This window comes from Salmo trutta, chromosome 23, assembly GCF_901001165.1.
Source record: "Salmo trutta chromosome 23, fSalTru1.1, whole genome shotgun sequence".
Lineage (NCBI taxonomy): Eukaryota > Metazoa > Chordata > Actinopteri > Salmoniformes > Salmonidae > Salmo > Salmo trutta.
In genome coordinates, this window is record NC_042979.1 from 14,405,458 (window position 1) to 14,428,231 (window position 22,774).

At 42.6% G+C, this 22,774-nt stretch overlaps 2 protein-coding genes across 3 annotated transcripts in view; one reads left to right on the forward strand and one right to left on the reverse strand.

The window, feature by feature from the left end:
- antxr1b (ANTXR cell adhesion molecule 1b) overlaps positions 1-9,693 on the reverse strand; it is a 36,379-nt gene extending 26,686 nt beyond the window's left edge. Inside the window, exons 1-2 of one of the 2 annotated variants that reach the window (XM_029709138.1) lie at positions 9,613-9,693; positions 9,343-9,515 (exon numbers count right to left, since the gene is read on the reverse strand). In XM_029709138.1, coding sequence (XP_029564998.1) covers positions 9,343-9,497 — 155 coding nt within the window. In that variant the 5' untranslated portion in view covers positions 9,498-9,515; positions 9,613-9,693. Of the gene's footprint in view, positions 1-9,342; positions 9,516-9,607 lie in introns of both variants that reach the window. The other variant, XM_029709137.1, reaches the window with a different exon arrangement.
- Positions 9,694-19,030: 9,337 nt separating this feature from the next.
- On the forward strand, positions 19,031-22,201 carry npffr1l1 (neuropeptide FF receptor 1 like 1). Its single transcript, XM_029710608.1, has 4 exons — positions 19,031-19,124; positions 19,795-20,114; positions 20,747-20,846; positions 21,280-22,201. The coding sequence occupies exons 2-4, from the start codon at positions 19,808-19,810 to the stop codon at positions 22,103-22,105; spliced, it is 1,233 nt and encodes a 410-aa protein (XP_029566468.1). The 5' UTR covers positions 19,031-19,124; positions 19,795-19,807; the 3' UTR covers positions 22,106-22,201.
- The last annotated feature ends 573 nt before the right edge of the window (positions 22,202-22,774 follow it).

The following is a 22,774-nucleotide window of genomic DNA, read 5'->3' on the forward strand; positions in this document are numbered from 1 at the left end:
ATATTGGGATCCTGGAGACTGGGGGCTATGATTGTGTAGCCTGTGTCCCATGTCGAGCTGCCCTCCAAATTTGCAACAACACCTCTATTTTGCAGGCCATTATAACCCTACAGCGGCCCACTAGATTGAGTACCCATAACCTGAAAGCGAATAGTTACAGTGGGCAAGTGAAAGTAAATTAGACTATCGTGGGTGAAAAGAGCCAATAATGAGCCAACTTAGCTACTGTCGCCAACCATTGAACCACAGGAGGCCGCTGAGGGGAGGATGGCTCAAAAATAATTGCCGGAACAGAGCGAATGGAATGAAATAAAACACCTGGAAACCATGTGTTTGATGTATTTGATACAATTCCACTGATTCCGCTCCAGTCATTACCACAAGCCCGTTCTCCACAGTTAGGGTGCCACCAACCTCCTGTGCATTGAACGTCTAACTGACATGTCCTGATACCAACGCCTGACTAACCTCTGCATGACACCTGCGTCTTAAAAAATAGCATTGAGCTATATTGGTAATCTGCAGGCTTTTATAATACCATAAGCCTCTCAACTGCGACAAGGTCTACTCATTCCATTTTGATTCTATTTTCTTTATTTTAGGTTACAAAGAAGTCCTCTGCTGGCAACCGTAGGCTATATTCCGCTGTGCTGTTTTTTGGCACCGTTGCATTTGATGTAAACCTCATGGCAATTACGCACTCCAATGGTAATTATATGCAACATGCATCAATCCCCTGTAGACTATCTAAGAATGCATGTATTATCACAATCCTCTATATTAAATATATACATTTGAAGTTAGCCAAATACATTTAAACTCAGTTTTTCACAATTCCTGACATTTAATCCGAGTAAAAATTCCCTGTCTTAGGTCAGTTAGGATCACCACTTTATTTAAGAATGTGAAATGTCAGAATAATAACAGAGAGAATGATTTATTTCAGCTTTTATTTATTTCATCACATTCCCAGTGGGTCAGAAGTTTACATACACTCAATTAGTATTTGGTAGGATTGCCTTTAAATTGTTTAACCTGGATCAAACGTTTCGGGTAGTCTTCCACAAGCTGAATTTTGGCCCATTTCTCCTGACAGAGCTGGTGTAACTGAGTCAGGTTTGTAGGCCTCCTTGCTCGCAAACACTTTTTCAGTTCTGCCAACAAATATTCTATAGGTTTGAGGTCAGTGCTTTGTGATGGCCACTCCAATACCTTGACTTTGTTGTCCTTAAGCCATTTTGTCACAACTTTGGAAGTATGCTTGGGGTCGTTGTCCATTTGGAAGACCCATTTGTGACTAAGCTTTAACTTCCTGACTGATGTCTTGAGATGTTGCTTAAATATATCCACATAATTTCCTTTCTCATGATGCCATCTATTTTGTGAAGTGCACCAGTCCCAAATGCAGCAAAGCACCCCCACAGCATGATACTGCCACCCCCATGCTTCACAGTTGGGATGGTATTCTTCGGCTTGAAAGCATCCCTCTTTTTCTTCCAAACATAACGATGGTCATTATGGCCAAACAGTTCTATTTTTGTTTCATCAGACCAGAGGACATTTTTCCAAAAGTACAATCTTCGTCCCCATGTGTAGTTGCAAACCATAGTCTGGCTTTTTTATGGCAGTTTTGGAGCAGTGGCTTCTTCCTTACTGAGCGGCCTTTCAGGTTATGTTGATATAGGACTCGTTTTACTGTGGATATAGATACTTTTGTACTTGTTTCCTCCAGCATCTTCACAAGGTCCTTTGCTGTTGTTCTGGGATTGATTTGCACTTTTCGCACCAAAATACGTTCATCTCTAGAAGATAGAATGCGTCTCCTTCCTGAGCGGTATGACAGCTGTGTGGTCCCATGGTGTTTATACTTGCGTACTATTGTTTGTACAGATGAACGTGGTACCTTCAGGCATTTTGAAATTGCTCCCAAGGATGATGTTTTTCTTTAGGTCTTGGCTGATTTCTTTTGATTTTCCCATGATGTCAAGCAAAGAGGCCCTGAGTTTGAAGGTAGGCCTTGAAATACATCCAGATGTACACCTCCAATTGACTCAAATGATGTCAATTAGCCTATCAGAAACTTCTAAAGCCATGACATCATTTTCTGGAATTTTCCAAGCTGTTTAAAGGCACAGTCAACTTAGTGTATGCAAACTTCTGACCCACTGGAATTGTGATACAGTGAATTATAAGTGAAATAATCTGTCTGTAAACAATTGTTGGAAAAATGACTTGTGTCATGCACAAAGTAGATGTCCTAACTGACTTGCCAAAACTATAGTTTGTTTTCAAGAAATTTGTGGAGTGGTTGAAAACGAGTTTTAATGACTCCAACCTAAGCGTATGTAAACTTCCGACTTCAACTGTATATACATAAGGAATACATGCAAATAGGTTACTATATGATAAGAAATATGCTGTTGTGAAAAATACAAGGTCAACAGAGGCAAGGTTATATTTACTGCAGCTATGGCCAACTGTAGCTGTAAATCTAAATCTGTGCAACCACTTAAGGGTAGCCTAAACTCCATCAGATATTTCACTGTTCCTTTCTTATAATTCACATATCTCCGCTGGCAACTCGCCTATCTCTTCCCCCTCTCTCTAGCTATTAAACGAGCCGCCTATAGCTACAATGGGGCAAAAAAGTATTTAGTCAGCCACCTATTGTGCAAGTTCTCCCACTTAAAAAGATGAGAGAGGCCTGTAATTATGACAGACAAAATTAGAGAAAAAAAATCCAGAAAATCACATTGTAGGATTTTTTATGAATTTATTTGCAAATTATGGTGGAAAATAAGTATTTGGTCACCTACAAACAAGCAAGATTTCTGGCTCTCACAGACCTGTAACTTATTCTTTAAGAGGCTCCTCTGTCCTCCACTCGTTACCTGTATTAATGGCACCTGTTTGAACTTGTTATCAGTATAAAAAAGACACCTGTCCACAACCTCAAACAGTCACACTCCAAACTCCACTATGGCCAAAACCAAAGAGCTGTCAAAGTACACCAGAAACAAAATTGACCTGCACCAGGCTGGGAAGACTGAATCTGCAATAGGTAAGCAGCTTGGTTTGATGAAATCAACTGTGGGAGCAATTATTAGGAAATGGAAGACATACAAGACCACTGATAATCTCCCTCGATCTGGGGCTCCACGCAAGATCTCACCCCGTGGGGTCAAAATGATCACAAGAACGGTGAGCAAAAATCCCAGAAGCACACGGGGGGACCTAGTGAATGACCTGCAGAGAGCTGGGACCAAAGTAACAAAGCCTACCATCAGTAAAACACTACGCTGCCAGGGACTTAAATCCTGCAGTGCCAGACGTGTCCCCCTGCTTAAGCCAGTACATGTCCAGGCCCGTCTGAAGTTTGCTAGAGAGCATTTCGATGATCCAGAAGAGGATTGGGAGAATGTCATATGGTCAGATGAAACCAAAATAGAACCTTTTGGTAAAAACTCAACTCGTCGTGTTTGGAGGTCAAAGAATACTGAGTTGCATCCAAAGAACACCATACCTACTGTGAAGCATGGGGGTGGAAACATCATGCTTTGGGGCTGTTTTTCTGCAAAGGGACCAGGACGACTGATCCGTGTAAAGGAAAGAATGAATGGGGCCATGTATCGTGAGATTTTGAGTGAAAACATCCTTCCATCAGCAAGGGCATTGAAGATGAAACGTGGCTGGGTCTTTCAGCATGACAATGATCCCAAACACACCGCCCGGGCAACGAAGGAGTGGCTTTGTAAGAAGCATTTCAAGGTCCTGGAGTGGCCTAGCCAGTCTCCAGATCTCAACCCCATAGAAAATCTTTGGAGGGAGTTGAAAGTCCGTGTTGCCCAGCGACAGCCCCAAAACATCACTGCTCTAGAGGAGATCTGCAACAGTGTGTGAAAACCTTGTAAAGACTTACAGAAAACGTTTGACCTGTGTCATTGCCAACAAAGGGTATATAACAAAGTATTGAGATAAACTTTTGTTATTGACCAAATACTTGCACAATTGGTGGCTGACTAAATACTTTTTTGCCCCACTGTATATATTGACAATGAACAGCAACATAGTTTGAAACAATTTGTAAATATGAATAGGCTTAGGCCTGTTCAAGGTGGGAAGCATCGATTGATCCTCTTTCTTGCTGAATTGCTATAAAATAGGCTACAGTGTTGGCAATGAACTGGCGGGGAAGGTATCACACTGATCCATTACAAGAAAACGTATGGCTATGCAAATCATCCATGACATGGTTCAGGGGCAGCCTTTGAGCCCGACAGGCACTTGCAATCCGTCTCGACGCAATCCTTGCATTAGGCTACATTCACAAGATAAGAAAGTGTAAATAAAACACATATTTGTTTTAGGTTGCAGCTAGTAGCCTTGTTGTCTAGCATGCTAGCGTGCTAACATTAGCTAGCTATCCTTGCAGCTAAGTTATCTAGATAGCAACATGGCTAACTACCACCCATTGATAATAGCCATTATTGTGGCTAGCATGTCATTGTCACTATGTGTGTTGGTGGTTAGCTAGCTAGCCATGTAAGGTATCCAGGCCAGGCCCCCAGTACCCCCAGTCTGGAGAGTGAAGTCATGAACTCTGCTGGTAGGCTACTGCACAGCAACCTAGCAGTGCCAAAAGCCCTGGTCTGCCATAGAAAGCCTATGTAAATTACGATGGTTAGAACGGACAAACAAAAATGTTTTATACAGACATTTTGGCCTTTTAAAATTAGTTTATTATGATCAAGTTCGATCTCCACAGTAACTTATTTTACAAGTTTGCTACAAATCGAGAAATTTCATTACATAGTGATCCATTCTGACTACTACATTTGTCATCACGCAGGACCATGTGCTGACACAGACCAATCATGGGCTGGCAGGCTAAGAGGAGGATCCATAGACAATAAGACTTTCTCAGGCAACATGAAAACGACTACATCGACCATGATCCTCTGCTAGTTACGGACATTTTATTACGGACCATTATCCATAGAGATTGTTTTGGTGCCATTCAGCCCCATTCAGCAATATGGCACGCTTCAAATTGAAATACTTTTTGAAATACAAATTGAAATACTTGAGAGTTTTCCATAGGAATACATGTATAACGTCAGGGCAATCAGTATCTACTGGTTTTAATGTCTATGATCTGGGTTAGCTAACAACATTAGCTAAGCTAACGTCAGCAAGTGAACAAGATAGCGAGCTAGCTAACATTAGCATTCTTGGTTATGACATATTTAAAGACCTAGGATTTTTTGCTATTTACTTTATCTGTGTAAATTAGGTTAACATTCATCTAAAAGCCAAAGTCAGTGAGTCTCAGAATGGGTCAAATTGTATTCTTCTTTTAGCTAACTATATTTGGTTAGATCACTCAGATGATGTATGAAAACAGAAATAGCCAAATATCACAGGTCAATCACATAAAATGTATGTTTGCTGGGTAAACCTTTACAATAACTGGGGCCAGTGGTGGAAAAAGTACCCAACTGTCATACTTGAGTAAAAGTAAATATACCTTAATAGAAAACTACTAAGTAAAAGTGAAAGTCACCCAGTAAAATCCTACTGAGTAAAGGCTGTATTGTCAAACAGCTCTTACACTAAAAGGGCATTATTAGAATTTTCACTGTGTTATTCCAACCTCATAGTGTGGAAATATATACTGCTCAAAAAAATAAAGGGAACACTTAAACAACACAATGTAACTCCAAGTCAATCTTACTTTTGTGAAATCAAACTGTCCACTTAGGAAGCAACACTGATTGACAATAAATTTCACGTGCTGTTGTGCAAATGGAATAGACAGCAGGTGGAAATTGCCAGCTGTGGGAAGAAGGTTTGCTGTGTCTGTCAGCGTAGTGTCCAGAGCATGGAGGCGCTACCAGGTGACAGGCCAGTACATCAGGAGACGTGGAGGAGGCCGTAGGAGGGCAACAACCCAGCAGCAGGACCGCTACCTCCGCCTTTGTGCAAGGAGGAGCAGGAGGAGCACTGCCAGAGCCCTGCAAAATGACCTCCAGCAGGCCACAAATGTGCATGTGTCTGCTCAAACGGTCAGAAACAGACTCCATGAGGGTGGTATGAGGGCCCGACGTCCACAGGTGGGGGTTGTGCTTACAGCCCAACACCGTGCAGGACGTTTGGCATTTGCCAGAGAACACCAAGATTGGCAAATTCGCCACTGGCGCCCTGTGCTCTTCACAGATGAAAGCAGGTTCGCACTGAGCACATGTGACAGACATGATAGTCTGGAGACGCCGTGGAGAACGTTCTGCTGCCTGCAACATCCTCCAGCATGACCGGTTTGGCGGTGGGTCAGTCATGGTGTAGGGTGGCATTCCTTTGGGGGGCCGCACAGCCCTCCATGTGCTCGCCAGAGGTAGCCTGACTGCCATTAGGTACCGAGATGAGATCCGCAGACCCCTTGTGAGACCATATGCTGGTGCGGTTGGCCCTGGGTTCCTCCTAATGCAAGACAATGCTAGACCTCATGTGGCTGGAGTGTGTCAGCAGTTCCTGCAAGAGGAAGGCATTGATGCTATGGACTGGCCCGCCTGTTCCCCAGACCTGAATCCAATTGAGCACATCTGGGACATCATGTCTCGCTCCATCCACCAACGCCACGTTGCACCACAGACTGTCCAGGAGTTGGCGGATGCTTTAGTCCAGGTCTGGGAGGAGATCCCTCAGGAGACCATCCGCCACCTCATCAGGAGCATACCCAGGCGTTGTAGGGAGGTCATACAGGCACGTGGAGGCCACACACACTACTGAGCCTCATTTTGACTTGTTTTAAGGACATTACATCAAAGTTGGATCAGCCTGTAGTGTGGTTTTCCACTTTAATTTTGAGTGTGACTCCAAATCCAGACCTCCATGGGTTGATAAATTGGATTTCCATTGATTATTTTTGTGTGATTTTGTTGTCAGCACATTCAACTATGTAAAGAAAAAAGTATTTAATAAGATTATTTCATTCATTCAGATCTAGGATGTGTTATTTTAGTGTTCCCTTTATTTTTTGGAGCAGTGTATATAAAACACAGGACAATTTAGTTTTTGACTGCTCTGGGCCTCTAAGCAGGCCAGAAGCCAGTTCATACAATATTCTGCGTTCCGAGATTAATGCCTTTTCAACTCGTGCAGTAGTCACAAGCATCTAAGCATGTAAGCGTGTTGATATACTTGCCATGGATAATGTTAGCTTCAAGTCTACCTGGGCCTGCTTACCGCTTATTCAGCCATATTTGTTGATAGAACATCTTAATGTCATAAGGAGTTGGCCAGAGAGCAGAAACAGATGCATCAAAACAAAATAATAAAAAAAGAGAACTATATACAATTATATACCATATCCAGGGTGATAGAGAGAGAAATAAACCATCAGAGAAACTCTGTAATGACAATGTTACGGATAAAACCACAGAGCAAATCAATATTGTTTTTCCCCCACTTTTACTGACACCTCTGAGAATACTGTGTACTTCCTTTGCTTTTTCATTTCGACAAGAGACGTGGTGGAATAATCCTTTATCCTCTCTGGGGTTTTACATTGAATGCATGTTATATAAATTTCATTATGATTTACTTCTATCAGGCATCTTTTCAGAATCACATCAAAGGCAGTCTGAGTGAAGAGATGACCTTTGCCCTGCAGAACCAGCAGAAAGAGGATCTTGTTCAGTTGTGTGTGTGTGTGTGGGAGAGAAAGAGAGAGCAAGAGAAGGAGAAAAAGTGTGCACTAATGTAATACCTTTTTAAAGAAATATGTTTTTTAGTGCAGTCATAAAAGCAGGAACCTTTTGAAATGGGGAATAGTTTGGACAGCATTAAGGGAAAATATTATTCAGATGATTATTCACTGGTGCAGCACAAAGTGAGCACAGCATTTTCCAAAACACCAGTCAAATAGGATAATGTCACTGCAACTTTGAGATGTGAACACTTTAGACTTGAGAAGTATAGCACATAGAGCAATGCATGGATGGATGGATCGCAACGTGCCTTTTCTATAAGCCCACAGACGTGCCAGAGGTTTTGAGTGATTGGCTGATTCCGACTGACACAATAGCAATACCGCAGTTATGAATACTTATAGAATGTCCCACATATTTTCTGGATCCGTTTAATTAAATACTTGAAAGATGTTGATTCTTGAAAGTCTGAATACATTGATTGGAAAGGATTAATGAAAAGATCTCTCTTTTTTCTCTCTCTCAACTCTCTTTCTCTTCCTCTCGTTGCTTCCCTCCCACTTTCCCATCCTCTGTACTGTGATATGAGTCCCAGTCCTGACACAGCTGCCAGAAACTCTGGAGCTTTGGAACATCTGGGCCTAATGGTGAAAGGGTTCTGCAGACCAGACAGACATGGAGAGGGGGTTGGGGTCTAGAGAAAGACAGGAGCTCTCCCCACTCACTCCACATTACACTATGAAAGGGAAGTGAAGGAGCCTACCATTCATTGTCCTGCATGCTCTATGAACACAGTCACACACATGCATACTGTATTATGATTAAAGTGTGTGAAATACTGCATGTGATCTATAGAACAATTCATCTGAATGATTTGAATTGCTCTGAGAGATGAAAGGTAAAGTAGTAAAACAAATCTAACTTACCAATGCATTGTTTTGTCACTTCCTAACTGATGTGGTTGCTTTTGCAATTTCAAGAGCTGACTTTAACTAACTTTTTTATTGTTCTCTTTATTGTAAGTATCATATGCATCCAAATAACTTGTAAAAAATATATGAACTAATGGTTTCGCGAGGCTATTTTGTTCTAAAATCATCTTGTTTGCGAAGCAACTTTCATATATCCTGAATAGTGTGACTGCTCACAAGAGGATGACTATTGAATAAGACAGCACTAACGTATTCTAAGTCCTGTAAGGGCACAACAAGTTTAAAGATATGTTTAGTTGGCAGTTTTTTCCATTTCCACTTTCCTGTAGAAATGAATGGAGCCTCGTGATAGAGCAGGTGGGGAAAGCTGAGGAACTTAATTTACCTCCTCAGATTTAGTCCCCCCCCCCTTCCCTCCTAACACACTAACACATTTCCAATTAGCCCTGGAGTGATACAGTATGGCTAATCTGGCTATCAATACATTAATATTAGACTACCTTTTGTTTAAAGAAGTTTGTAAAGAAAATTGTAATTGCTCAGTGTATTTATCTGGGTAATAATGATAAGAATGCAGAGAAATGGCCAACGTGGTAGGCGACTTGCTGGGACTAAATGGAAGCAGAATCTTACAGAGCCGCTATGGATGCTTCTACAGTAAGGTGAGACTGGGAGCTTGCAAGAAGACAGAGGAGCACACTCACTTGTCCAAAACGAAGTAAAGGTCAAACCCCCCATAGCAGGAGGACCCTGCCTCCCTCCTGTCAGGGCTTTGTTCTGCAGTGCCTGCCACCAGAATGGCCATCAGTGTGCAGATTTCTGCTGCAAGCATGGCCTGCCTGCAACTGCACAGAGACATTATTCCAGCTTCAGAAGGCTGCAACGACAAAATTAACACATAAAAATTCAGAACAAGTCCAAATGATCTCCTTTCAGATTGTTTCAAGTAGTTCCTGTGTTCCCCAGTACCTCACAATGCTCTAAAATGTAAGATTCCAGGCATGAAATATTCCCAGTCTGGATCAGCGTCCCATCTCCACAGCAGCAGTCCTGTGCTGGGAGACGGGAAGTGGAGCTGCTTGGCCTGAATCAGGAAGAGCTGTTCCAGGACAAACACACTCCCCCTCTCAAACACACTGGCAGAGGGGATACACTTTTGTCCCTCAATACTTTCTCTTTCTTTTTGTCTTTCTTGAAAAAAAAAAATGCTTTGACTGTTCCCTACATCAGCAATAGCGCCACTTAGTGGAAAGTGTGATATGACTACAGTGATCATGGTTCCCCTTGTCTTTTGCAGTCTTGTTCCTTTTCATATTAGCACACTTTTCAAAAAACTTTGTAAAGTTTATAATAGCAAAAACTTGTAACAAATCCTGTCTGATGTACAATACGTTAAATTATGCAAACGTTTTAGTAGATAGTCTTTCATATTTGTTGCTTCACATGTTTTGAAACACATCTATCATACGCTAGAACTAGTCAATAGCAGCAGTTGAATTTAAACCTGTCACAATCAATGTCTGGCTAAATTGGTAAAAGTAATTGTTTTCCAATAGGTTGTAGTGATTACATGTTTAACTTGTTACACACTGAAAGACACAAATCATTAATCAGAACAGAATCTTATTTTACACAATTGTTCTTTTAATTATATGCATTGCCTAACCTACGGGTGCCAATTATGTTGTTTATTTACAGAATATGTTTCTAAACCCTTCTACATTAATATGGATGCTACCATGATTACAGATAATCCTGATGAATCGTGAATAATGATCAGTGAGAAAGTTACAGAAGCACATCATACCCCCAAGACATGCTAACCTCTCCATTACAATAACAAAGGATGTTAGCATTTTTTTAATGCATGATTCATTTAGGATTATCCGTAATCATGATAGCATCCACATGAATACAAAAGTGTTTAGAAACATATTCTATTCTTATTTACAATAAAAGTGACTGCAAAATGATACATTATTTACTATTAATTTCTATTGAATAAGACAGCACTAACTTCTATTGGGCACAAAATAATCTATAACACATCCAAAATAAAGAGCGAATGCATCCCAACAAAATCGTAGAGTCACAAACTTAATGTAGTCATTGTGTGCGATAAATGTGTCACTGTTGTCAAAAGGAGAAGCGGACCATAGCGCAGCGTGTGTGTCGTTCCACATTTTATTTAATCTGTGAAACTTTGCAATACATAAACTGAAAAAAAACAACACTACTCAAAATAATCACCCACAAAACACAGGAAGAAAAACCCCTACTTAAGTATGATCTCCAATTAGAGACAACGAGGACCAGCTGCCTCTAATTGGAGATCACAAACAAACCAACATAGAAATACAAAACTAGAACCTAAGAACATAGAAATAGAAATAGAATAAACACAAAACACCCCATGTCACGCCCTGACCTACTCTACCATAGAAAAATCACATCTTACTATGGTCAGGACCTATGGACTATGGTCAGGACCTAAACACAACAACCCCCCCCCCCAAAAAAAAAGGGTAGGGTGGGTAACTCCTGTCTATGGTGGCTCTAGTGCAGTCCACATAACCTTATCCTCCAGCGGATCCTCCGATGCGTAACCCCCGCTCCACCCGCTGATCCCTCTGCTTCAGTACCACCGGACCGGCCGCCTCCGGGCCGCCTCCGGAGGTTCTGGACTGGGAACTGTCGCCGGAAGCTCTGGACTGGGAACTGTCGCCGGAAGCTCTGGACTGGGAATGTGCACTGAAGGCTTGATGCGTGGGGCTGGCATAGGTGGCGCCAGACTGGTAACACGCACCTCAGGGCGAGTGCGGGGAGCAGGAACAGGGCGTACCAGGCTGGATAGACTCACTGGACGCCGGGCACATAGGGCAGGCACAGGATATACTGGACCCTGGTCTCGAGCGTAGAGCTGGCACAACCCGTCCTGGCTGGATGCTTACTGTCGCCCAGCGAACGCGGGGCGCGGGCACAGGACCCACTGGGCTGTGATTACGCACTGGTGACACAGTGCGCAGCACCCCATAACACGGTGCTTGCTTCTTTACTCGCTCCCAATGGTAAGCACGGGGAGTTGGCTCAGGTCTCCACCCTGACTCTGCCAAACTCCCCGTGTGCCCCCTCTCGTGCTTCCGTTGTTGCCGTGCTAGTTCCTCGTAACGTTGCCGTTCCTCCCTCGATGTCTCCACCTGCTTCCATGGCAGGGTCTTGTCCCCTGCCAGTACCTCCTCCCAAGTCCAGGACGTCATCCATTCATTCCTCTCCCGGGCCCAGGAACCCTGCTCCTCCTGGGCACGCTGCTTGGTCCTTTTGTGGTGGGTGATTCTGTCACGGCTGTCAAAAGTAGAGGACCAAGGTGCAGCATGTGTGTAGTTCCACATTTTATTTACTCTGTGAAAGTATGCAATACATCAAATAACTGAATAGACAAAACAACAAACTGTGCCACAGAGGAGAAACAAACACTACTCAAAAATAATCACCCACAAAACCCAGGAAGAAAAACCCCTACTTAAGTATGATCTCCAATTAGAGACAACGAGGAGCAGCTGCCTCTAATTGGATATCATCCCAAACAAACCAACATAGAAATACAAAAACTAGAACCTAAGAACATAGAACTAGAAAACATAGAAAAACACAAAACACCCCCTGTCACGCCCTGACCTACTCTACCATAGAAAATAACATCTTACTATGGTCAGGACGTGACAATATGGGACCAAATACTTAACCTTTTACTACTTTTATACATATATATAAGTGAAATTGTCCCAATACTTTTGGTCCCATAAAATGGGAAGACTATGTACATAAAGTGCAGTATCTCTAAACGGTTCACCTGATATGGATGAAAAGCTGACAATCTGCACTTTAACCTCATAGTCATTATATAATTTCAAATCCAAAATACTGGACTACAGAACCCAAAATAAGAACAAATTGTGTCACTGTCCAAATACTTTTGGAGATCATGATGAGTTGAGGAGGGTCTGATGCAAAGTGCACATTGAATTCATGTGATACAGATCGCCTAAACATATCTCATAATAATGATTTACTATCTCATAATTACACCTTACTATCTCATAATTAGGACTTAGTATCTCATGATTATGACTTACATATCTCATAATATTGACTTGCTATCTGATAATAATGACTTACTATCTCAGAACTCGTAGTCAGATTATATGTATTGCATGGTGGGAACGAGCTTCCATAGACAGCAATGTACAGTAGTTGGCAAGAGCACAAACAGATCTGGGACCAGAATGCTTTGCAGTTTTAACATGGTGACCAATAAATGAGTGTCCTCTATGTCCTCAGAGGTTGATGAATACCAGCCTTCCAAATCACATCATGAGTCATACTGACCATTGTCTATTTTTTCAGTTCAGTATATCTTTATTGTGCCCGAAAAAATGAGTGCAGCATACAAACACATATAAAAATACACAACATAAAATAAAACCATATAATCCAAGATACAGTTGAAGTCGGAAGTTTACATACACCTTAGCCAAATACATTTAAACTCAGTTTTCACAATTCCTGACATTTAATCCTAGTAAAAATTCCCTGTCTTAGGTCAGTTAGGATCACCACTTTATTTTAAGAATATGAAATGTCAGAATAATAGTAGAGAGAATGATTTATTTCAGATTTTATTTCTTTCATCACATACCCAGTGGGTCAGAAGTTTACATACACTCAATTAGTATTTGGTAGCATTGCCTTTAAATTGTTTAACTTGGGTCAAACGTTTTGGGTAGCCTTCCACAAGCTTCCCACAATAAGTTGGGTGAATTTTGGCCCATTCCTCCTGACAGAGCTGGTGTAACTGAGTCAGGTTTGTAGGCCTCCTTGCTCCACACGCTTTTTCAGTTCTGCCCACAAATTTTCTATAGGTTTGAGGTCAGTGCTTTGTGAGGGCCAGTCCAATACCTTGACTTTGTTGTCCTTAAGCCATTTTTCCACAACTTTGGAAGTATGCTTGGGGTCATTGTCCATTTAGAAGACCCATTTGCGACCAAGCTTTAACTTCCTGACTGATGTCTTGAGATGTTGCTTAAATATATCCACATAATTTTCTTCCCTCATGATGCCATCTATTTTGTGAAGTGCACCAGTCCCAAATGCAGCAAACACCCCCACAGCATGATTCTGCCACGCCCATACTTCACGGTTGGGATGGTATTCTTCGGCTTGCAAGCATCCCCCTTTTTCCTCCAAACATAACGATGGTCAATATGGCCAAGCAGTTCTATTTTTGTTTCATCAGACCAGAGGACATTTCTCCACAAAGTACGATCTTTGTCCCCATGTGCAGTTGCAAACCGTAGTCTGGCTATTTTTATGGCGTTTTGGAGCAGTGGCTTCTTCCTTGCTGAGCGGCCATTCAGGTTATGTCGATATAGGACTCGTTTTACTGTGGATATAGATACTTTTGTACCTGTTTCCTCCAGCATCTTCACAAGGTCCTTTGCTGTTGTTCTGGGATTGATTTGCACTTTCGCACCAAAGTATGTTCATCTCTAGTAGACAGAACACGTCTCCTTCCTGAGCGGTATGACGGCTTCTAAAGCCATAACATCATTTTCTGGAATTTTCCAAGCTGTTTAAAGGCACAGTCAACTTAGTGTATGTAAACTTCTGACCCACTGAAATTGTGATACAGTGAATTATAAGTGAAATAATCTGTCTGTAAGCAATTGTTAGAAAAATTACTTGTGTCATGCACAAAGTAGATGTCCTAACTGACTTGCCAAAACTATAGTTTGTTTACAAGAAATTTGTGGAGTGGTTGAAAACGAGTTTTAATGACTCCAACCTAAGTGTATGTAAACTTCCGACTTCAACTGTATATACATAAGAAATACATGCAAGTAGGTTACTATATGATGAGAAGTGAAAATATGCTATTGTGAAAAATATAAGGTCAACAGAGGCAAGGTTATATTCACTGCAGCTATGGCCTTGGGGCAATCAGTTCTAGCAATCTTAAACCTGGGTAATCTGTACCGGCACCCCAAAAAATATTTAATTAAGAGAGGTTTGAGCATCTCTTTTCATATGCTTTGTGTTGTGTAACAGATATCCACTCATCTAAAGCATTGCTCTTTTTTGTAGGGAGAACATGTTGTATTTGTGAATGTGTGAAAATAACTTACCTAATGTAACCCTGGTTCTATGATATTTTGAGTGAGGTCTCTCACTTTTGGGAACCGACCCCTTTTAGGGGCAGAGTCAAGGATGATCCAATCACTCAATGTCTGTCATATACAGATAGGAGCAAAGGCCAATAGTGGACCACCCCACTTCCCATATAAGGGGCTGTAGTCCGCTCCTATCTTCCCTTCTAAGTACATGTTCGTCTTCCTTACGCAAAGCGCGAAGGGTAACGCAGTGAAAGACCTCACTCATAATATCATAGAACCAGGGTTACGTTAAGTAACCTTAAGGTATATTTCAATTACTCGTTCGGTCTCTCACTTATGGGGATATAGCCAACTCCCGTAGTGCTCATATACTCACTGAAGCCAAGTCTAGACAGGATCAACCCTCAGAAGTCCTGGGCACAGTGATGTCCAGTTGGTAGAACCTCATAAAGGTATGGGGAATACCCCAACATGCCACATTTCAGATCTCTTGAACAGAGATGCCTTTGAACAATGCCCATGTTGTAGCCATACCTCTGGTGAAGTGAGCCCTCAGGCCCTCCGGAGGTAAAAAAAAAAGAAGGCTTTTCCCTTGTCCAATAGGACCTGTTGTTCTCTCATCCTGAAGCTAGTGGCGAGAATTAAACTGAGAGGGGGAACACTTAAAGCTGTTGGTCCATTGGTGTGCCAACGCGTTTACCCCTGGTGGCGCATTGTTGCCTGTTAGTGAAAAGAGCGGGCAGTGTGCGTTTTTGCGCAATGCAAAGAGATCTACAGGAACCTGTACTTATATGTCCCATATTTGGGCCACTATCTGGGGATGGAGTGCCCACTCCCTGTATAGGGTATTCCTCCTGGACAACAAGTCCGCTCCTGTATTCATTACGCCTGGGACATGGGTCGTGCGTAATGATAAGAGATATGCTTTGTTCCACAACAGGAGTTTGTGGGCTAGTTTGTGCAGGCGCAGAGATCGGGCACCACCCTGGCGGTTGATGTATGCCATTGTATTGTATTGTATTGTATTGTCTGCTCTGGTCAGGACATTACAATTCCAGAGAAAAGGCAGAAATTGCTTTAGGGCTAAAAGCACCGTTGTGTGGGCCATAGTCCGTTCATATCTCTGCCTTCATAAACTGCGTCTGTCGTCAGTCATCACCTTCCTCATAGCTACTAACCCTAGGATAGAGACTTTGGCCTTTGGCGAAGTTGGAACAGGGTGAGGCAATGGTGGAATGATATGACTCACCCTTCAGATAGGAAGTATTATTTAAGAAGGAAATATGATTTATTCTGATACCCAAATATACTATGTTCAGTGTGGGCACCAAACAGTATTCCCCCCCCCCCCCCCCCCCCCCCCCCCCCCCCCCCCCCCAACAACCCTTTTGGGAATCAGGAAGTAAGGAGAGTAGAAGCCCTTTTGCTCAACAGAAAGGAGTTTTCCTCCTCTAGTATTCGAGCTAAGTCGCCATTTGCCATTGAAACCACCACTCCGTTGAATGAGGGGAGTTTTCTGGTGAACTGATGCCTGTAACCTCTCGTAACCGTGGTCAGGACCCAGGACCCATGGACTGCCTGGGGCGAGGTGGCCACTGTTCATTTGACTCATATATTAATATCGTTGGAGTGGCTGTGGTGTAGGACCGTCTTCCCCAGTTTCTGTTTTGAGCATCTACTTGTGGATTAGCAGTATGCTGGGTCGCTGGTACTGACCTCTTCCTGCCGAGTAGGCACACTGGCTCGTGTAATGGGGAAATTTGTATTGTCTGTGTCAATATAACTGAGTATGTGACTAACCTTGTAAAACTGTCCTATTATAATCTCCTGTTTTTGGGAGTATCATCCTGTGTTGCAAACCAGCTTGCTCCTGTGTCCTTGTATGGATAAAAGGAGAACTAAAAGTCCCGCCCAAGAACAGGAATCTATAAAGATATGTGCTTATCATCCAATGCTTCGGAATTCAGTGTGTCTACACTGCGCTGTGTAACTCTGTTATTCTCTCTGAGCTCAGAAAATAAAGAATCTTAGTTTGACTTGGACTCCAGCAAATCCTTATTTTATAATATCCACCACAATTGTGATTGTGGAAGTTATGCCGGGACAGGATCCGGGTCGAAAGCCTCTCCTTCTGCCCTGCGCAGTTCCACACTCTGCCGCATAGTAGCGACAGTGGGGGCAAACAGTTCCTTTGGCTCGATGGGAGCATCTAGGAAGTCTGCCTTCTCCTTCTCTGTGAGGCTGGACAGGTTCAGCCACAGAGCTCGCTCACCCACCACTCGTGACCCACAGCCTTGGATAGCTCCCCTGGAGGCACAGAGGTTGAGGTTTGAGACTACAAAGATCTCTTCCCAGAGTAGTGAGTTTGGCTCGCTCTTGTCAAGGAGGTTGCCCACCTCTTCCAGTAGCTCGCCCTGACATGCCACCTTGTGGTGGATGGAGGCAGAAAACCGTTCCAACTTCTCAGGGAGAGTAAGGGCAGAGAGAGCAGAGGCACGGCGTTCTGGGTTCAAGGCGTTCTGAGTTGAGGTGGCTGTCCAGAGAGTGTTCTACGACTGGAGGCTGGAAGAACCCCAGATCCTCCATATCGTGCAATACCATGGCAGTGGTGTCCCTGGCTAGGGCTTTGCCAGATATGGGCTTGTCCCAGTTGCATTTGGCCTACAACAAGCAGGCTGGTATGGCTGGGATACGTTGTTTTCCCGGGGTGGTGCGGGACAGAAGCCTCTTTCCCTCGAACCTGTCCCTCTCAGCATTCTGGCCTCCCAACAAAGCAGGCCCGTCAATTTTGAGTTCCTCCACCTCCTCTTCTCTATGGAAGGGACGCAGTATATCGTCCTCATTCTCGTCTATGACCAAGTCATCTTCCCCTAATGCTAGGTTGTCAAACCACATATACGGGGGGAGAATGTCCATAACCTCAGCCCAGTTGTGCTCAGTATGGGCAAGTAGGGGTTGTTGAGTTGTCTGTTCACCCGAAAGCTGGGAGGACGATGAGCGTGGAGCGGCAGCCTATCGTACCCGACGTTTGAGGCCAGAATTTGCCATAGCTCGAGTATTGACACTCGTGCTATGCGTGTGCTTTTCGATGCTGTAACCGTGTGGCTAGTAGACTGTTGTTAGACAGCTAGTGTTCCCTTTGGTAGCCTAGCTATAGCAAACATGTTGTTCGCTAGCTAGTGTTCACTTTAGTAGCCTAGCTATAGCAAACATGTTGTTAGAGGAAGAGAATGTGCGTCCTTCGTAGCTGTCAAAAATGTTATTTTTCCACCTAGGTGGGAATAAGCACCACAAAGTAGGTAGCTAAGTGGGCAAGAGCTAGCCATGAACTACAGACTGAAACGTTTTCTTCATTGTGAGCTCAATGAGAAGTTGCTTTCTTACGTTTGGTGGAGTCCTTGACGATCCACCTGTGAACAGGTTAGCAGGAAAGCAGATGTCCAAGTTGATCGAATCTGTAAGAGAGATAAAAGAAGTGAAGATAGGCGTGAACAATGGGCCCATATAGAAAGTGGAGTGGTCCACTATTGGCCGTTGCTCCTGTCTGTCTACGACAGACGTTTTGTGATTGGACCTTCCTTGACTCTGCCCCTAAAAGGAGACACTACCCATAAGTGAGAGACCTAACAAGTCATTGAAATAGAACAGGACTTTGCCACCCTCTTAGATGTCCACTGGTATACAGTAAAAGTTGTCAAAAATATAAATAGCAAAGTACAGATACCCCAAAAAACGACTTAAGTAATACTTAAAAGTTTTTTTTTTTTTTACTTAAGTACTTTACACCACTGCTGGTATCTATACTGTACAGTCACATCTGCTAACTACTATGTTACTTGTTGATTTCAAGTCTCTTGGGACTTTCTTCATAACTCTCCTTGTAGATGATCATACATACAGTAGCTTACACTCCATTTACATGTTTCTAGACAGATCTGGAAGTGTCTAATTCACTTGATGATGTGTCATTATTCAGGATAATGAATAGGCAACAGTCTTATAGTGGTGGGGAAATAGATTAGGCTATTTCAAGGAACAATAGACTGATCATCGAATTTCATTTCAATTGTTCTGTAGGCTTACTATAAATCCAAATGGAAAGCATGAATTTACATAAATATTCTTTTTTTCATCCTGTAGTATAGGCTGCATTTATTGGTTGCACTATCATGTGGTACAGTAGCCTAATCATTGTAAAGTATGAGTGATGCTGATGCGGGTCTAGAGACAGACTAGAATCATTACGAGGCACAGTAGAGCGTACCTGCTGCACAGACAAGACCGGACAAAATAACCATTGTGGAGCTCTTCCAAAGGTAAGTCCCTCTCTGACAATAGTCATCCTGCAGATTTCTATGAAATGGGAACTTTGGTCTTCTCAGTCGTATGAATTTCATTCAACATTCTCGCTGAGCTTATACTGTAAATTCTTACAGTAAAGCAATTGTTTCAGCAAGAACATAAGTGCCATTTGATAAAGTTATAGTAAAATATAATAACAATAAATCATGATGGAGGGGTTTTGTCCAAATGTCAACCTTTCCTGAATGAGTATGGTTATGATGACATTTGTTTTGAGGGAATGTTGTTGTGTATGGCTTTATCGTTTTCGAACTGTGTTCAAATACATCTGTATTTGATTATTTGTTAGGATTTTCAAATAATTTCCTATAAATAGCCTACTACCAAATACTTATTTCAAATACTATTTTCAAATGCCTGGGTGCATGGGAGTGTATTTGAGTCCGTGTATTTGAGTATTTCCAAATACATTCCAACATTCAACTATTTGACTTTACAAATAAAAAATATCTAAATACTTACTCCCAAATGTCTTTCCAATACCTTCAATAGTATTTTAACACAGGTCTGATCGTTTTCCTTTTCTATTCTTTCCTTTTCTTAAAAATCTGTCTGTATCTGCAAAGTTTTTAATGGCATAATGTACACTATACCTCGTTTTTCTAATGTGATTCCACTTGGAAGGGGACTTGTGAAAATGGAGATTGCGTCACTGAATGAAACTGCTGTGAACAGCAACATGCACGGCGTTGCTGTGGACAGCGCCAACCGCACCTATATGCCTTATTACCTGCATTCTACCGGCATGGCCATCAGCTACATCCTATGCTATGTGGTGGTTCTCCTGCTCTGTGTCGGGGGGAACGTGCTGGTCTCCCTGGTGGTCCTCCGCAACCGCAACATGCGCTCTGTCACTAACCTCTTCATCCTCAACTTGGCCATCAGTGACCTGCTCATTGGAGTGTTCTGTGTTCCAACGACTTTGATTGACAGCCTGATATCAGGTGGGGAGTTTTGCTTGTTATAGCCTGGACTCATTATTGGGACGCTTGTCGGGACAAATTATAGTTATTACTGATGCATACATTTGTTGCTTTGGGAATGAGTGTTCAGAACTGTTCTGCAGTCCTTTTGTCTGCATCATTAAATCCAGCCAGCTAAGTTGCTTTGATTTAACATTTTCTTAACCTCTTGGAAACTTAGCATAATATTGTAATAGTGCTTGTATTTTGATTCAAATGGGACTTTCTTTGTATTTATCAAAGGTTTCCCTGTGGAGTGGAGTGAAAACGCTGAATTTCAATCAACTTGGTGTTGATAGGATTTAAAAAGTGAATATCTATGACATGTATGCGTTTTCCCACCTCTTCACCCCTTTGCTCCCTTCACGTATATTTACCCTGAGTATACAAAACATTAAGAATACACAGTGAAACAACAAGTCAATAGTGTCCTTCTTAATCCCTGCCAGCTATATATATATGTAACCTGGTCCCAGATCTGCTCGTGCTGACTCCATTGCTGTCTTAAGCCAAACATGTTTGGCATGACAATTCTTTAATGAGTTGGCGAGGGAGAGCAGAAACAGACTGTCAACCAGGCCACTGCTTGTGTGTAATGGAGTCTGTCTTTTCAGGATGGCCATTTGGCCAGATTACATGCACCATGAGCAACCTGGTCCAGGGGATGTCAGTGTCAGCATCAGTCTTCACTCTGGTGGCCATAGCTGTTGACAGGTAATACACCCCCAGTGGGCTAGTCTGATAGACCACCGCACTAGCCTTGTCCCACATCTGGTTGTGCTCTTGTGAATTTCATTGCTTTAAGTGTCAAGCCATACATTTGTAAAGGGTCCTCTTTCATCATGTTCAGCGTTTTGTTATTGGGCAGCCTTAGTGATGGTAAAGAATGGATGACCAAAATAATGGTCTATTACCATCTCAATGATGGTAAAGAATGGCAAAGGACTGGAAAAGAATAGGGAATCAATTAATGGCTGACAGCAATGTTTAACTGCTTAAATAATACAGGGACTATATTGCATACCATATTGCATTTTGTGATAATAATTTTGCACAAATAATCAATGAGTAATATTCACAATTCCGTTGGTGCCATCGGAAGGGTGATGTCTATCTTTCTTTCTCTACCTCTCCCCCCCTTTCTCAGGTTCACAGGTATTGTGTACCCCTTTAGACATCGAATAAGGCCTGTGACTGCTCTCCTCACCATCCTTTTCATATGGGTGCTGGCGTTTGCTGTCATCTGCCCCTCGGCCGCCAACCTGACTGTCATCCAGCTGGAGGACACCTACATGCTCCAGGACAACCAGACCTACCCTGTCTTTGTCTGCTTCGAGAACTGGCCTCGACCCGAGATGCGTCGGGTCTACACCATGGTCATCTTCGTGCACGTGTACCTGGCCCCCCTGTGCATCATCAGCATCATGTATGGCTGCATCGCTGCCAAGCTCTCTGTCAACCTGAGGCAGGTGAGGCTGGCAAAAGTGCGAAGGGCCCGCTCCCAACGCCGGGTTAAAGTGATCAAGATGCTGATCATGGTGGCTGTGCTCTTCATGGTGTCATGGCTACCTCTGTGGACGTTAATGCTGCTGACTGACTACAGGGATCTGGACACGCAGCAGATTGACTTCCTCAGCAGCTACCTGTTCCCTGTAGCCCACTGGCTGGCCTTCTTTAACAGTGGGATTAACCCCATCATCTATGGCTTCTTCAATGAGAACTTCCGCAGGGGGTTCCAGGCTACAGTTGCCTGCAGGTCCTGTTCACAAACAATAACAACAGTTGTGGTTAATACACGCTTTAACTTTCCGCCTCCTAACAGAGTATTCAATGATAACCCTGAGTCATCTGGTGGGAAGAAAGGCCATTGCTCCAAGGGCACTCCCAAGATTATCCCACATGGATCTCATGGAATCATCCTGGATGACAGGAATGTTGCTCCCAACAGGGTGATTGGTGCCTGGGTGGAGTGACTGTAATTAGGGCTATGACAATTATGGAATTTTGGGCAACGATTGTCATGCAAATTGTCATGTTTTTTTTTTGTCATAACAATTACGGGCGGGGTTCTACTAAGCTGACGCATAGAATTGTTTTAAGATGTCATACCATGGATCATTTAGCTATTTGATTTTGAATTGTAGGACCCCTGGATGTATAAAAAATATATGACATTTATTTTAATGAATTTGGCTTTACTGCTAGTAGCCTATAGAAACACATTGAATACCACATTCATAAATGGCAAAACATATTCCAAAAATAAATCAAAAGTCAGTATGATTTGAGGTGTCTGAAATACATCTGAGAGAAACAAAAAGCATCAAGAACAAAAAAATCAGGAACAAAAATAATTATAAAATCTTTTGACGTGCCATTCTGCTTGTAAAATGATTACCAACATTACCCACTTCATGTAAAAAAAAAATGCTATTGGGTAAACTGTTGGTTATACGATTAAATTATCATTGTGCCAGCCCTAAATCTAATACAACACTTTTGGGATGTATTCATCACAACATCTTTACCATAACCTTAACCTCACCCCTAACCATAAGCCGAACGCTAACCATCATTCAAGACCAAATAGCTAATTCCTTATTCATAAGACTGTGCAGCATGCCATGGCCATCTAGTGAAAA